The sequence below is a fragment of the Cucumis sativus genome, chromosome 5 (assembly GCF_000004075.3).
Source record: "Cucumis sativus cultivar 9930 chromosome 5, Cucumber_9930_V3, whole genome shotgun sequence".
NCBI classification, from domain to species: domain Eukaryota; kingdom Viridiplantae; phylum Streptophyta; class Magnoliopsida; order Cucurbitales; family Cucurbitaceae; genus Cucumis; species Cucumis sativus.
In genome coordinates, this window is record NC_026659.2 from 21,399,520 (window position 1) to 21,416,686 (window position 17,167).

The 17,167-nt window shown below is 27.5% G+C and overlaps 2 protein-coding genes and 1 non-coding gene across 5 annotated transcripts; 1 reads left to right on the forward strand and 2 right to left on the reverse strand.

The window, feature by feature from the left end:
- Positions 1 to 3,771: 3,771 nt before the first annotated feature.
- On the reverse strand, positions 3,772 to 3,889 carry LOC116404190. The gene has a single exon (XR_004217127.1). It is a non-coding gene; the product is annotated as a U5 spliceosomal RNA (small nuclear RNA).
- Positions 3,890 to 6,939: 3,050 nt separating this feature from the next.
- On the forward strand, positions 6,940 to 9,869 carry LOC101219597. 3 transcript variants are annotated; one of them, XM_031886326.1, is made up of 3 exons: positions 6,940 to 7,219; positions 7,508 to 7,616; positions 9,738 to 9,869. In XM_031886326.1, exons 1-2 carry the CDS (start codon positions 7,142 to 7,144, stop codon positions 7,589 to 7,591), a joined length of 162 nt encoding a protein of 53 aa, XP_031742186.1. In that variant the 5' UTR covers positions 6,940 to 7,141; the 3' UTR covers positions 7,592 to 7,616; positions 9,738 to 9,869. The 3 variants fall into 3 exon arrangements, with proteins under 3 accessions (XP_031742186.1, XP_031742185.1, XP_031742184.1); XM_031886325.1 differs by having other exon boundaries at positions 9,720 to 9,857; XM_031886324.1 differs by lacking the exon at positions 9,738 to 9,869 and adding an exon at positions 9,188 to 9,476 and having other exon boundaries at positions 6,956 to 7,219.
- LOC101222430 (WAT1-related protein At2g39510) lies at positions 8,261 to 11,142 on the reverse strand. Its single transcript, XM_004149775.3, has 6 exons — positions 10,832 to 11,142; positions 10,551 to 10,667; positions 9,783 to 10,020; positions 9,142 to 9,303; positions 8,890 to 9,041; positions 8,261 to 8,766 (listed from the first exon to the last, which is right to left on the reverse strand). The coding sequence occupies exons 1-6, from the start codon at positions 11,086 to 11,088 to the stop codon at positions 8,562 to 8,564; spliced, it is 1,131 nt and encodes a 376-aa protein (XP_004149823.2). The 5' UTR covers positions 11,089 to 11,142; the 3' UTR covers positions 8,261 to 8,561.
- Between the last annotated feature and the right edge of the window lie 6,025 nt (positions 11,143 to 17,167).

Genomic DNA, 17,167 nt, shown 5'->3' on the forward strand with positions numbered 1-17,167 from the left:
ATTTAATAATGAGAAGCAATAATCTTGGTTGTTAAGGAGACATAGTGGTTGAGGTTAGGTTTTTATTATATCTTTTAAGTGAAAGCTTTCTTTTGTTTGTGGGTCTCACATGTTGTAATTATATTTAGATAGATAAAGTGTAGAACTCAATGCTAACACATATGTCATGGTTTAATTGGCTAAAAGCTTAAAATGTAAATTCATTTGGCAAAATCAATCAGCTTGACTTAGTCGGCTTCCGCAATTATTGTATTAAAAAAATATTCAGAATTAGTTTTTGAAGTTTAAAAGTTTACGTTACGCTGAAATTTAAACTTTCAAAAGTCTCTAATACTAAATAAGATTTGTGTCTAACATGTCCAAAGACATAGGCTGTTAAGTTTGTGCCTAATTGGCCCTAATTAATTAAAAATTTGTTAAGAATTAACTAATCTTTTGAAGAGATAACCGTGAGAATGACAAAATATTAGACAACAAACTGAAAAATAGCAAATTTTCAAAATATTAAGATTAATGGCAAAATCGTTGGCTATGAACGTTTTTTGACTTTTTTTTTTACCAATTATACTCTTTTATAGAGAAAAATTCTTTTTCATATAGATTAAAAATGATGATGCAGGATATCATAGATTTACGAGTACAGTCTATTTTCAAACATTTAGTTTTGAAAAATCTTAACTAATTTTTTTTTTATAAGATTAGATTTATGTCTAGTGGCAGATTCTTTTATTTTCGAGTTTCAAATCAATTGATTAACAATTTCTTTCTATAATTTATAATATATATCTATTAATAACTATTTGATTTTTTTTTCTTTTTGTTATCTCTATAAATTATGGCTAATATAATTTCATCTCTCCATTTCATAAAGTTGTGCATAATAGTTATTAATATTTTATTATATAATACATAATACATATATATATTTTAATTCTAATAAGAATTTGAATTTAGATTCTATAATAATTTTGAATTCTTTTAGACGATTATATCCCATAGCAAACATAAATTCAAAATTTAAGAATTATTTATTTGCTTTAAAAATTTGTAACCATGTGTATTGTTAATAATAATTTGAATTTAAAATTTCATAATCTCTAAAATGGTGCTAAGATTATCCACATATTTTATTAAAATTTTTATCATTTTCTAAAATCGTGCTATTTAGTTGATATCTCTAAAATAATGGTAAATAATAATTTAAAATTTGAAATTGAAATTTTATTAGTTTTTGTTATTTTTTCATAACAACCATGCTTTGATCTAGAAAAATATTTTATTAGTTTTAATTTGTTTTCACAATTTCCAAATTTATTTATTTATTAACAAAAAGAAATTAATAAATTCAACTTTATCGAAAATATTTCATTGACCTCTTTAACCTACATAAAAATATTTGTTTGAAAAATTTAAGGAAAGTGTCAATTTGAATATATTTAATTTGTTCCATTTGTTCTTTTTTTTCCTTAATTTAACAAAAAAAAAATACTTATTTATTAAATTGGCTAGGTTTGATTTAGTTGATTTTCTATAGGGCTACAATGTAGTTGTACATACTACATGATAATATTATTCTTTCCAAATTAGTTTAGAGTTATTTGATAGAATGTATAACACATGTTGTTGACACAATTACGTTGTAATTTATGCTTTTAAACAATGTGATAAACTATCTGTTTTATAACATGATCACATATTCAAATATTAATATTTATTTGCTCATATAATCATATACTTTTCTAATCCAAAAAACTTAACATTAAAATGAATTTGTTACAAAACCAACGATAAGAACAATTTCCTAAATAGTTTCATTAAATCATAATCACAGTTGTTTAATTAACTAAACTTTATAATAACCAATAGAATTAAGATTTTCTAAGTATCGTATGAATGATGTTATAAACAATAGATTTGGGACACATGCGTACAAAAATTGGTCATTAAGATATAGTATCATTCCCTAGGTATAGAACAATTCATATATTCCAAACATAGTATATTTGCATAGCTCAAAAGATGAGACAATATATTTTGCAAACAAAATTCAAATTTGATAAATCTTTTGAAAATTTGCAAAAAAAAATAATAATTACAAATTCAAATTTGTTTATAAACACTTAAAAAGTTAATTTAATGCATCGTAAATATAATAAAAAATTTTAAAAAAATTAAATTATTAGATTACAAGATATTTATTTAAAAAATAATTGATAATGAACGGAGTAACTCGTTTATCTTGTTTATGTTATATGGAGTTTAACGACTAAAATTTTTACATACTAGCAAGGTAGTACAGGTAAATTCAAATAACTAAATGTAAATTTGGTTATATATACGAATTATTTTATATCGTATATTTACTCTAATATTTTGGACCTACAAACTTACTTTTTTTGTTTTTTGTTTTTATATAAACATAAAGATGATGTAATTTTGGGAAAATAATTGATGAGACGTTGAATTAACTTTTGTCCAAAATACTTTTAAGCGGAAAATGAGAAAGTGAATTAAAGATAGTAAAAGAGAAGGAGAAGACTCACTAAAAAGCTTTAGTCTTCAAAAGAAGTCATCATATCCTTCTAACTTTTTCTTTTTTCTTACTTCTTTATGGGTTTCAAAAGTTTGTGGGGGACTTTTTATTTATTTATCCTTCCAACTTTTTTTCTTTTTTTTTTAATGAGTTTTATGGATAGGTGGTCCAAGTTATAAATATCATTTCTAATTACAACTGATATCAGAAATCGATATCATTAACAAACAGATAACAATGAACATCAAATAACAATTAGAAAGTAAATAGACAACAACCAAATAACAATAGATATTATTGATAATTAGTGATAACCGGATGACAGTTAAACGATAACCAAATGCAATGTCACATGTTTAGCTATGAAGATATTTTAGTCACTTGATAATTTCAATTGGGATGAACTTGTTAATTCTAAGTTTTGTCATGATTGTAAGTGACTCACATTCAAAATCACACCTACCATTAGAAAAACTTAAAAACTAATGAATAAATGATTTTAAAAAATGATCTATAAATAAAAAAAGAATCAATACATTTAGGGTATGTTTGGATATTTATGGATTACATTTTAAAGTGTTTAATCTAGAAAATAAATTATTTTTATTTAAAAAAAAGAAAATAAATTATTTTTATTTAAAAAAAGAATTAAGTGTATTTTAAATAATTTTTTAAGAAAAATAGTTTAAACAAAAAATGAGTTCTTAAAAAATATTTTTTTCTTAATTCGGAATCTTAATAATCTTAATCCTACTTTAATTAATTAATTCAATTAATTCGAAATCTTAATAATCTTAATCCTGGTTTAAATAATTTGTTTAAGAAGAGAATCATATTTTTTAATTGGACCAAATTTGCAAAATATAGAAAAGGTAAAAAAAATCCTTCAATTTGATGGTTTTGATAAAAAACGAAGCTGTAAACTTTAAAAAAGTTTAAGAAATGATCAAAACTTTCAAACAGATTAAAAAGATTTTTTCGTTAAATTATATAGACGAAGACAAAAGTAATAGACAAAAACGAATAACGAGTTTCTCCTCTAAGAGGGGGGTATTATGATTGATGATGGCGATGAAACTGAGTGCGGGTCCCTTTTATCTTTTGATTTTTATGATTTTATCTTTTTCCTTGACGACACTAAAATAAATATAATATAAATAAATCATACTAATACATAATACATATATTTTCCGTAAGAAAACGAAATACGCAGTTTAATCATTTGGACTGAAATGTAGGAGACCCATAAAATAAGCCCCCTCCAAAAATAGGCGTATGCCGATGTCAACGGCGAGTACACGGTATTCTTTAGTAAAAGGCGAAAGAATAGTTCGCTCTGTACTCACCGCACGGCTCCATACTCCAACAAGGTGCTTGGATGAACTTTGTATGGGAGCTCCTCTTGCAGCATGTCATATGCTTTCGATGTGGGACAGTTTTGTTGCGAGTTGTCCTCTCCTTACGAGGGAAATGCTTTTGTATATGAAAAAGAAACTATTTAAAAAGAGTCACAATAATGTATTAAAATAAAATTGTTTTAAAACTTTATATATAAATAAAGTTAATCCTTTATTATTGATAAATTTAATTAGTTCACCCTAGGTTAAATTATGGAATGGGATTGTTACTTGAAAGGTTTGTCTAATTGTCTTACGTACCTTTTTAGTAAATAATTTTGATAATTTTGAAAGAAATTTTTCCTTCTAATATTGATTATTGCAATCTGTTCAAGTAAAAACTTTGTTTAGAAAAACATTTTGTACCATCGAAAATCTTGAAGTTTTGGACAGGTAAGATTCAAAAGAATCTTAGAACTTCATTCTTGGAATTGAACGGGTTCTCCTATAAAGTTTTTTGTAATGGTGTAAATTAAGGTTGCTACAGCATCTTGGGTTTGATTGATGTCTGTACCACTTTGTTCAATTCTAAACCCTAAATTTCTATTAGAAATATCAAAAAGTTTGAATAAAGGTTTTATTTTATCTATTGATTGAGGTTGTGATTTCATATAGTAATGATAAGGTTCAAGTTTAGATTCTACTCTTTCTATTTGATTGAATATTGTGTATAAAATTTTATTGGAATAATTATTTTGTAATTGTACGTTTTTTACATCTTTTAAAGTTGGGGATTTTATTTCAATTTCAGGAGACTCTATCATTTCAAAAGTAGAAGCTATAACTTTTTGGTCTTTTACTACTTTGAAACTTGATTTCTTCTAAAGGGGAATGGAAGGAAGTTATTTGTCTTTTTGAATTTGTAGTTTTCCAAGTGGGTAAATATGAGTTTGTATTAATATAGTTTGATGTATTGGAAATGTAAGACTTTCATAAAAGGTCCTATGCTTCATCCATTGGAAAAAAATATATATTTGTTTTTAACTTTTCCATTGTTTTGTAGTATTGTTCACCTATTTCATTTTGCTTAATTTTGTTAAAAGATTCAAAAAAATTATTTCTTAAAAGTGTATTATTATTTGACCAAAATTCACTGTATAGATCTATTTTATTTATTGAAAAAGGTTTAGAGATAACATTTAATTGATTAATATTTTGCATATCGAAATGAGTAGAAGATAAGGTTGGGTCCTTTTCTTTTGCATAAAAGGGTTGTGATATTGTATTATTAAATCGTACTCCTAGAAGGTTTAAAGAATTACTTAAACTAGCACGTTCATAGGTAGAAAATCCTAGGAAGTTCTAATCTTGCAGTTTGAGATTGGAATTGTATTTCTACACTTTTATCCTCATTTTCTACAATTTGAGTTAATTTTGGATTTTCAATTGATGGTTTAAAAGCACCTTCCAGATTTCATCTAGGATTATGAGTAATTTGATTTCAAGATAACATTTTTGGAGTGAATGTATTTGAATATTCTGTATTAGCTTCCGTAAGAAGAGTTTGATATTTAGGAGAAGTTCTAAGTGCTTTAGGGGATAAATTTGTGTGCATTAATTTATAATGTATTCGAAAAATCCCACAATGGATTCGGTTTAGGGTTCCCAATCCATATTTAGGATTTTAATATCAATCATTAAAGAACGAAGTATATTTGGATCACTTAAAGAAAGAATAAAACTTGGATAACAATTGAAGTAAACTAGTACATTATCCAGATTTGATTCAACTATTGAAAGTATTGAGTTTGAAAAGTTTCTATGTCTTTTATCTTGTAAAATTAAAAGAACAAAAGTATCTAACTCAATCCTATATAGATGTTTTATATCAACTTGAACTAAGCCCATGTGGAGAAACTTGTATTTTTCTTGATAAGATGAAAAATTGATTGTCTAGAAAACAAAGAAAGAGTTTCATAAAATTTATTTATTGGAACTAAATGTTCCGTAGTTTTGATTCGATAATCTTGAAGAAAATTAAATTTTCCTATTTGATATATAGTTTTGACATCTATCTTTGGTATGGTCCAATTATGGAAGCTCTTTTCTATACTTGCTATTTGAAGTTCTTGATTATTAACTACAGAAAACTGAGAATCATGAGAATAATCATATGTTATTTTTGTAGTTTTGGCTATATGGGTCTTAGAGACTATTTTTTCAATCAATTTCGACATTAAAAACTTAAGAGTTTTATCTTAATAAGATTCTAATTTTCTAGTGTAAGAATAAACATGATTGCTAAAATTTTACAACACTGGAACACTAAGCTTACCAATGGTCTTACAATTTTACTATCGAAAATATAAGGTTTACCAAAGTGCTATTCAGTAGAATTTAAAGAGCACTACTTGATTATTATCACAAACGATACTTAGAATATCATTATAACAAAACTAATTTACCTTGATGTTAAATTAAAAGAACTAATACAATATTTCCTCTATTGATAATTGGCTTTGATATACCAATAATCAACATTGATATCATGATGCATGCATGATAAGATAGTGGCAGGTGTCGAGAGAAAGCATAAGATGAAAAATAATAGAGTGAAACTAAAAGAAAATAAAAGATAAGTATTTTTTTAATTGGTTTTTTATACTCAAGAGGATTAGTGTAAAATAATATAGTTTCATGCACTAATGTCATTTATTAGTTCGATGCACTAATGTCATTTATTTTTACAAAGGATGAAGTTTTTGATGGATCATTTTCAAAATAAACTAAAATATTTACAAATTAAAGAGAAACTTCATATTTTATTAATGATAGACCTTCTATCAATATCTCTCGTTACAGCCAACATGAGCTTAGCTCAATTGACACATGTATCTTTCTGTAGATAAGAGGTCCTGAGTTTACGTCTAACTTAAACCTAGATTTCAATATTTTGATTTTGATTGAGATAAATATTCAATTTATGGTTTGAGTTGAAGTATTGTAAAATGTGAAGTTGTTTAGTCCAAAAAATTTGCAAGTCCTATAAGAAAAAATAAGTAAGTGAGAAAATTGAGGTGTTCTTAATCTTGTGCTTCAGTGAAAAAAAACGACATGTCGGCTGCATTGTAAAATCACGAAGCTGAGTCGACAAATCGATGTTCAGATTTTGAGGCACCTGGGCGCTCAAATCTCTGGTTGATTGAACTTTACAGGGAAGAAAGTTTCAAAATCTCCATTGGTTTAGGGTTAGGGTTTCTGTCTTAGGGATATGGAATTCAAGAATCTTCTCAAGGACAAGAAATTCTGGTTCGCCTCCTTCCTCATTGCTTGGGCCGCAGCTCTCCAGGTGCAGTCCCTGTTTTTAGTTCTAATTTTAACTTCACCGCTTTTCTTTTTCCATTCCTACTATCTGTTCTTGTAAAGGGGCTGAAATTTGTTCAACTTCTAATTCGTGTTTTGGGAATTATTTTGGAATGGTTAAATTCACCAAACCATAACTTTAATCAGTCAAAATCAATTTTGATGGTATGAAAATCACTATTTCTAATTCACTCCTGAGCATGCCGTTAGCTGATTTTGGATTCTTGGATTGACTCGAACTTCAATGTTGAATGTGGGGGAACTTTTGGAACAGGGGCATATGATGTATTTGCAGAAGCAGGATTCTTTCAAGCAGAAGTTTGGGACTCCCAATCAAGAAAATGATAATGAAAAATGAGGCACAATTTTCATATCACTAACCTGTAAGTTCTTTTACAATTAAAGGGGCTTTATTGGTGGGGTTAATTCCTCATAATGAATTTTTTTGGGTGGATCCATTTGTAAATTTAGTAATAAATTTTTCCTGAAAGTGGAATTACCTCTGGTCATTTTGATCTCTATGAATGAGAACATTTGATGATCCTTCTTCAGTGGCTTTAATAATTAGGCTGTTTTGTGGAGCATACATCCTGATATTCAGGCTTCTCTGGATTATCAGAAAATTAGCAATTAAAATTTTGTGTGTACCAAATGATGATAGGAATTGTAGCAACTGCAGGTATTTGGTGCTATAAGTCAATTATTGTGTCTGTTGGCAGATCATAAGCCCACTTTAAGTGGTTGGAAAATTCAAACTTCGTTCACATCTTCCAGAATTTCTATTATAATGTGTGAGAGATAGAGTCAGGGTAAAGAAGCTAATTCATTTGCTTCTTCCAAACTATTTTAATTCAGCTTGCTTATACCTGCCTCACATAGTCTTCCGGCTGATATTTTGGATGAAGTTTAGACTTCAATGATTCTCTCTTACTCATTCTCTCTGTGTTTAAGCAGAATGTCTACTGATTTCTGCATTAGACAGTCCCTGACTATTGAAAATAGCTCATGTCCTTGTTTTAGTTACAAATTTGTGCTGAAACTGAAAATATCATTATTAGAGTCTTCTTGTAGTCAGAAATTAGGTGGCATATGAGTGCACTTTTGGGGTTTAGCTCAAATACATTATCAATTAGAATCAGGAGTTGTCCACTTCAGAATTGTTGGACCCTGGGTCTACCTTACAATTTGACTAATTTATACACTAGCATAATAGATATTCTTTCACCCAAATAAAAGATAAGCAAAGAGAATTGGCTGCATGAACCATTTCCTATCCCCATCATTACTGGAAAGAAGTTTTGTTGATCGGTCTTTCTTTGTTGTTCTCATCAAACTGAATCATCCACTGTTTTTATCCTAGCAAGATCAACTCCTAGTTCTTTATCTGAAGTCTTAGGTTTTTCGGTTATGGCAGTCAGTTTCTGATCTGATGGGGCCATCTTCTCACTATCTAACTTGTATAGAGCTTGATCCTTGATTTTACCCCAAAGAACCAAATAAAGACCTGTAATAATCACAGCCGCTCCAATAACCCTGCAAAATATTTAGTATCATTTAGTTCATTGTTAAAAAACTCTAATCTCTAACTCACTCTCTCTAAAGCTACTCTCACTAGAATTCTGCATTTGTGGGGAGTGGAATAGACAGGTTAATAACCTTCCGAAATATAATATCTCAGATAATGCGAATGAACTAATGATTGCTACAATAACCATGCTCAGTGGACTAAATGTACTTGAGAAAACTGGCCCTTTCGTTTTCATTACTGCTGCTTGGATGGTATATGAAACTCCTGAAGACATGATTCCCTACAATAAACACCAGTTATGAGTTTCTACTCAGAAACAGAAAGTATGAACATCATTAAAATTTTGGAAACTGGGTTATGTTTCAATTCTCATTTCTTACACTGTACAAAGGAGCTAAGAGGGTTGAATCTAAATGTAATGACCAGGCAGCAGGTTTGTGGCCTTCCATTGCAAAAGCTATCACTGAGGCTTGTACGGCACCGGTGAAGCATATCCAAGCTGTTAAGGACAGTTGTGCTGGGTATACTTTTATTGTAATTGCCTGGACGATTGAAGGAAATAAGAAATGAAGAGTAATTTGATAATGCTTTTATATTTTGTTTACTCATCACTGTTATTTTTATGACCTTATCACTTTGGAAAAGAAACAAGTCATGTGTTTACTCATCACTGTCATTTTTATGACCTTATCAGTTTCTTGTCAATTCTTTTTTATTTGATCATTGTTGCAAGAACTCTCATGCTGGTAGTTGCAATTATGTTTTTAAAATTCAACCCTTAAAATTACATTATCATAAAAATTATGGTAATTGTACAAGTTTGAGGGTTCAATTTTTCTATTCAAGAGTTCAATTTTCACTGCCACTATAAGCTTGAGGATCCAATTTTAACATTGAGGATTCAATTTTATAATTGAAAATATGAGAGTGTAAATGCAACTACCATCATATTCTAAAGGTGTCCTTTGCAACCTAGCATATGCCGTTTTGATGGATAAAAAGTCATGGAAGGTAGATTTACCTGAAGAACATTGAAAACAGACCAAAAAATACAACCAATAAGGATCATGAGAGAACCCTTGAGAAGATCTTGCTGGTTAGCTGCAGTTGTGGAATGGTCATGGAGGTTGTGATTTGTCCATGGCAGATTCAAGATTGGTCCTCTCACTGCCGTCATTATCATTGCCCCTCCCACTGCCACCACTGTCCCTAATATCTTTGCCTGGCTTGACAACTGTCTTACATCAACTTTCTCGAGCCTAAACAGAGGAGGATACATTGTGTTAGAGCACTATCCCTGGTGAGCGAGTTCATATATTAATTTGTTTCGTTGAATTCAACACGTAAACTATTGATATCAATTGACTAGAATTATATTGGAGAATTTTGGATGGGACTGTTACTCTAATGTCATATCAAGCTATAGCTAAAGTTGTCCACTAAAGTTGATTGGTTAGAAAATATTTCGTCATTTGCAAATACTTTTAATAAATTGTATCTTTAATATATATTTATCTTTTCTATGAGTGCATTCTTGCAATCAAACTGATGAGGTGACATATAAAGTTCGTTTTATTTATTTGGATGGAAAATAACTCACTGTTTTAATTTGATAAGATGGACATATTTACATTACGTCTGATTCAAAATGATTGGTTAGTAACTTACTATCATACTAATAATTAGAAGTCACATAAATTATCCAAAGGATCCCTTTTCAATATCATTTACTAACAACCAAAAGATTTAAAACAGTAATAATAAAAATCGAAGCAGTTGACTAAATTACCGAGCAACCCAAGCCATGAGAAATACTAGGCCAGGGGCCATATTAGTCATAGCGGATGCAAACGTTGCCGTAGTGTACTTCATGCCCGTATAATACAAGTTCTGGTCAAGTGCAGGTCTGTCATGTGAACACAAAAATTAAAGTTGATAGGTTTATACAAAATTTAATGCTTTCTCCATCATGTATTAGAATGATGAAGCAATGAAACAATGACGGTTAAGTGTTAAGATATTATAACGATGAAACAATGACGATAGAGAATAACGGTTAATGGTTCTTACTCTAGTAGTCCAAGTAACACAACCTTCCCAAAAATGGACCAAGTCATCTTGGGTCTCACTTTCCTCTCAAAGACGAAAGCAAAGGGAGCGACAACAATGGTAGCTATGGTGTATCGGTAGACGACTAAAACGTGTTGATTGAGCCCTTGGTTGAGAGCAAACTTGGAAATGATCACCATTCCGGCAGTGATGAACTGCTGAAGAATGACTGCAATATATGGCTTTGCTTGACTCAACAATCCGGCGGGTTGCTCCATGCTGCCGGCGCCGGAGACAGTTCTCTGCAATAATAATGTATGAAGTAGTAATGAGATCCATCTGCAGCTTCATGAAACTCCTTTATATAGAGAACTTTTTTTAATATATAAGTATATATTTTTAAATTTAAATAAACATATATACATATATATATTTGTCCATGAAGATTACAAAAACATGTCCACTAAACACACATAAATACGTAAGGGGAACATAACAAATAGAATAGCATAGAAATTTTTTCTTTTTCAGGTGTATGTGGATTCGTGGCTCAAAACCATTCTTCTCCTTACCTAATTATTTAAATTCTTAACTTTTTTTTTTTACTTCATTTTTTAATTCTTCTTAATGTTTAATTTTAAAAATAAGTTATTTTAATTTTTTAAAAATAGTTTTTGAACTTTTCAATATTTATTTCACACAATTTTTATCAAAGAAGTGTAAATTAAAAAAAAATTAATTTTGTTTTTTTTCAAAAAATATATTTTTTGTTTAGCCAATCAAAACACTTTTTAATGCGTCTATATACAATTTATGATTTTTGAAAATAGAAAGCTGCTCTTACTTTTGATTTTTTCTGTTTTTTTTTTTTTTTTTGGCTTAGTTTTGAATATTAAAAATCTTAAATGTCTCGTTGACAGTAGTTTTATTTTAGTTATTGTTTAATTTATGTTTGTTTTTTCTCCCGATATTTAATATGGTTTCTTTCCTAGAATAAATACATTTCCAGTTCTTAATTTCTAGATAAAGAAAGGTGTGGTTGAGAATTGTTCTGAATAAAATAAAATAAAAACTATTTATAAAATATATATATATAAAAAAAAAAACTCTAAAGAATCCGTATTTTGTAAATAGTTTTAATTTTTTTCACTATATTTAAAAATATCCTTTTTTTAAATGAAGAATCGTAAAAAAATAGCAAATTTGACAAAATATATATATAACAAATTTTTTTCCGGTTTTATCAATAATAAACTTTGATAATCAGCTTCTATCAATCACATTAATAGAATTCAAAATTTTGTTATATCTCGTAAATATTTTAATTTATTTCGTTATTTTAAAAAATGTCACTTTTTGAAAACTATTTTTAGTTTTTAAAATTTTGACTTTAAATTTTCGAAACAATTTAAAAAAATAGATAGCAAAACATTTAGAAACTTCGTTTTTAATACCTAAAACCCTACAATTTAAGAAAGGAGATCAACGTTTTCAAATATGAGGATTATTTTCAATCAAAAAAGCTGTTGAAATTATTTACAAATATAACAACACGATACTTTCTCTTGGTGATAGATTGTATTAATAGACCTAGTACTATAGGAGAATGGATTGATCATACGTTCTATCACTAAATAAAAAGTATTACTATATATTTGTAAATAATTTTCCACCCATCTTGTTATATGTGAAAATAATCATTTTAAATATATATTTTTTCCACATTATTTATAGTACACAAACACAAATAAAAAAAATAAAGATTTAAAAATAAAATAGCTAATCGTTAAAAGTGAAACTCAATATTATTTGAATAGATTACATAAATAATAATACGTTACTTTCTTCTCTAGATATCAAGTTTGATTATTTAAATTCAAATTTAAATTTACTTTGGTCGTGTACTTTTAACTTTGATTCATTTTTTAGATCAATACAGTTATTTTTTTTTTTTAACTTCAAGAACGAAAACCTAAACCAAACATATATATATATATATAACAAAGATTTGAAAAGAAGCGGAAAATGGGCCAAAATGAAGATTACATAACTAATAACTAAAATAGCATTTAAAGGGTAAATTTAATTACATCAATACTTAAGCTCTTCTTCTAACTTTAGATGTGGCAAATATTTATTAGTCTTTATTTTCTATTAAATTTATACTAAACAATGGACTCCACTAACAAAAATTCTTTAAGCAACATATATATACCACATCATCCAAAAAGTCAGACCACCAAAAATATTTAACTTTTACCAAATTACAATATAATGCCTCTCTCTTACTTGAATTATTTTGATTTGAGTTTTGATATCTAATTTCTAGGTGATTAATTCACTTTAAATTTTTCTATTGTTGCTTTCATTTATCCCTCCAATTTCCCTTCATATTTATTGGTTCTTTTTTATTAATTATGTACATTTTCAATTTACTAACTTAATCCCACTAATAATTAATACAATTAAGTTACTTGTTTTTTCTTCTTCTTCTTTCACCCCAGTGAGTGAAAAAATGAATCTATACAAATTTAATGTTAATACAACTACTAAGTAAAGTTAAACGAAAGAAGTTTCTCTAAAGATTATTTCGATCCTTGTGTATCTTGTTATTTTTAAATAATCAAGTGGATTAGAATAAAAGACGTAAACGATATCTATAATTCCACAATGAAACGTTAGTGCTATTCTTAAGTATGATTTTTGGATATAAAAAATTGAAATCATTATCAACATATAGAGGAGAGAGATGGTCATTAGACCTATTGCTTGCGTATACTTCAAGTCAATTTCCATTTTTCTCTCTATATCAAAATTTTACGTACCATTTTAGTAAAAGGATTGAGAAAAATTACCTTACGTATTTGGGTCCTAAAGTTTTTCTTAAGTTCCCTATTTTTATAATTTATTTTAGTTTAAAGATTTTCTAAACTATTTTTTTAATAGTTATATAAAAACTTTAAATTAGAAAATTAATTGGGTGAATTATCTCTCCCAATCTTTCTGTTTCAATTTCTCTCCTCCCTCTGTCATTATTTTTTCATGCACATCTAACGTAATAAAGTTAATTAAACTTTTATCAATTAGGTTCATAATATAACGAAGAGTTATACTTCATTTTTTTTACTTCTTTCTCTTGTATTTTTTATAAAAGAAATTAAAAGAGCATAACTATTATATTTAAATTAAATAAAAATTAATTTACTTAAACCTATTCTCCTGAAAAAGAAGTCTTGGTTTTATAGGTTTAGAGATGATTATGTTTTGAAAATTAAAGTCATTTCATTCGTTAATAAAAAATAAGAGAAGAGATAAAAAAAAATTTGTTTATAAAAGGACTCTAAAGACTTCTCCAAGTTTTTTTTTTCTTTTTTTTTTTGGGTTAAAAATTCCAAAACTAAAAGGGAAGATTTATGAAAATTTAGGGTTGGAAAGAGAGATAATTTAGAGAAAAATAAGCCATTTGGTGTGGGTATACTTTAGTAGATGATTTAAATGATTAAATAAATATAGAAAGGCATAATGCTTGGAAAAGCACTTTACAAAAACATTGTGTTTTTACAAACTTTAATCAAATCCATTATATCACACACACACACACACACTACTAACTCTACCTTTATTTTTATATCTTTAATTTGCTGATCTTTACATGCACTCATTTTTCAATTATTTTCTTGATTTCTATAAAGATGCATGTTGGACAAACCACCAAAACCCCATTTTCTTATATGCTCAGATATTTCTATATTTTAATCTATCTTCTATAAATTAAAGAAAATTTTTTTAAAAAAAAAGAAGAAAGAAAAACAATGGCCCAACTATAATAATTATATAAAACAATGGAGTTCGTCTAAGGACCTTGTCTTTGATCAATAGCTAGAATTCTATATTTTAGATTTTCAAATGATGTAATTATTGCTCTAAAATTGTTGTGTTTAAATTCATCTGTTACTTTTATTTGAAAAAACTCGACATTTTGTCTTTTGAGAAGGTAATAATATTAACGGTAAATAAAGGAGGACTGCACAATCTAGGATCAAGGCATAATCAACATGACTACTGAAAGTCGAGAAAACGCTCAAGAGGAGACAATAATTTAGGTACTGTTTGGTAACCATTTCTATTTTTTTAAAAAAATTAAATATTATATTTTCTTTTCACGTCTTACAATAATTTTTATATTTCTTAAATACAATTTAAAAAACAATGTACAAATACTTTAAAATACATTTTAGTTTTCAAAATTTGGTTTGGTTTTTTAAATTATTGGTAGGATGTAGATAATATAGAAAGAAATGTGGGGTGAAAGTAATGTTTTTTAATTATTTTTAAAATAGTTGTCAAATGGGTTATATGTTTAATTTTAATTGGTCTTTCAATTTTAGTCTTACTCTAAAATGTTTAAATTTGAAAAAAAATCATTTGAAAAAAATTTGAGCTGTTTGGTAATTTTTTCAAAATGCACTTTTAAGAAATAAGATTGAAAATGATCTATTTTAAAGAAAACACTCCAAACTAAATTTTGAGAAAATAGATTTTAAATCAAAATTCATATTATACATGAGTTTCAAGTCCTATAAGTTAGAGATCCTACTTCAATCCTATCAAAACCCTTCAAAAGGTACATGTGCAAATACTTAAAATTTCTGCTCACACGATACATCGACAAAAACTAAAATAACTCAAATAAGTTTTTTGTAAAAATTCTAATAATTTTTTTTGTTACTACACAACTTTTTGTCCACATATATATTTTCGTCGGCAGAAGTGGTGATGTGTTCAAACAATGAAAATGCGTGGACACAATATATCTTTACAGACATTTTTTGTTACATAGCTAAAAGAAATTGTCATCAGTGACAAAATTTCATATAGTTGTTGCCCATAGTGGTTGTCGGAGACAGTGGTTGGCAGTGATCATCGAAACGATCGCTGATGATAATGGTCAAATTTTTTCTAGTAGCAACCCCCGAAATAGTGGTTGGAGGTTGGCCGATGACAGTTATTAGAGGTGGTGTTCATATTTTTTTCATACAATATATAATATATTAACCATTAATCACTTAAAATTCAAATTTCCAAAAATTGGTTTTAAATATTTGTTCTAAACCAACTTGTTTTATAAACTAATTTTTAAAAATCTATTTTAGATGCATGTCAAATAACACAAATTGTTTTTGAAAACAATGTATTAGTAATTTGATCACTTGAAAAGATAATCTAAACACGCCATAAATTTTTTTTACTCTTGTTTATTTTTTATTAATGTTTTAACTAAATCAAAATTTGAAAGTTAAAATATGCTTTTGTTTTTGCAACTTTAAGAATTCAACTATTTATGGTAAGAAATTGAGAGGAAATATTCTTAATCCTAAAAAAATTTAAATAATTAATAAAGGAGCATGCTATATATATATATTATTTATTTTTAAATTAAATTTATAAACTCACAACTCGCATTTAATGAGTTTTTCATGGCGAGGTGAAGAATAAACTAACAATATTATACTTTTCTTTAGCTGTTGACAGATTTGACGCCTCCCTCACTATTGAAATTTGATATGGAAAGAAATACATTTTGATCTTCTAGTCTCCTTTTACATTGATTCTTGGGCACAATCACAAATGTGTTAGCATTCCAATCAACTTTTGGTACAGTTTGGAATGAGACATATACTATATGAGTTGTTTTATCTTAAATATCTATGACAACTTTAAGTTTGCATATGGAATAGAGCCAGTGATTTACGATTCAACATCTTCTTACGAGATTTTGTTTTGTTAGTTGTTTACTTTTGTTGTTGTGTACTACTTGGATTATAGTTTTGATTGCATTATCCATACGATTGTCGATGATTCAAAAGAGTTTATATATATTTGTAGTTTTTCTCTCCATATATTTTAGCTTACGTAAATATATTTGATTTTTTAAAAAGTGAATTAAGATCCTAATGTATTATGGTGGAACCAAGATCAAAATAGGGTCCCGGTTGAGTTGTCTTATCATATAAAAAAGTTAATTTATTACTTTTAAAGTTCTTTTGTCTAGTTTTGCTCTTTAATTAGATCTAAAAGATTATATTTATATCAAAAAAGAAGTTTTAACATAAAATCTTGCAAACTCCAAGAAAAAAATCCTAATTACTACCCTTGATATGCATAAAAAAACCCCTAGATTATTTTGTTTAATTAAATTTGATTCTCACATGTATGATTATAATTAGTTTAATAATAAGACTTTACTAATTTGAAATGTTTACGGGTATATATGTAACTTAACTAATTTTACAAGCAAGCTCTGTAAATGTAGGTTGGAATAAATAGCATGTGACTTTCCATTTAGAGTTGGTGTCT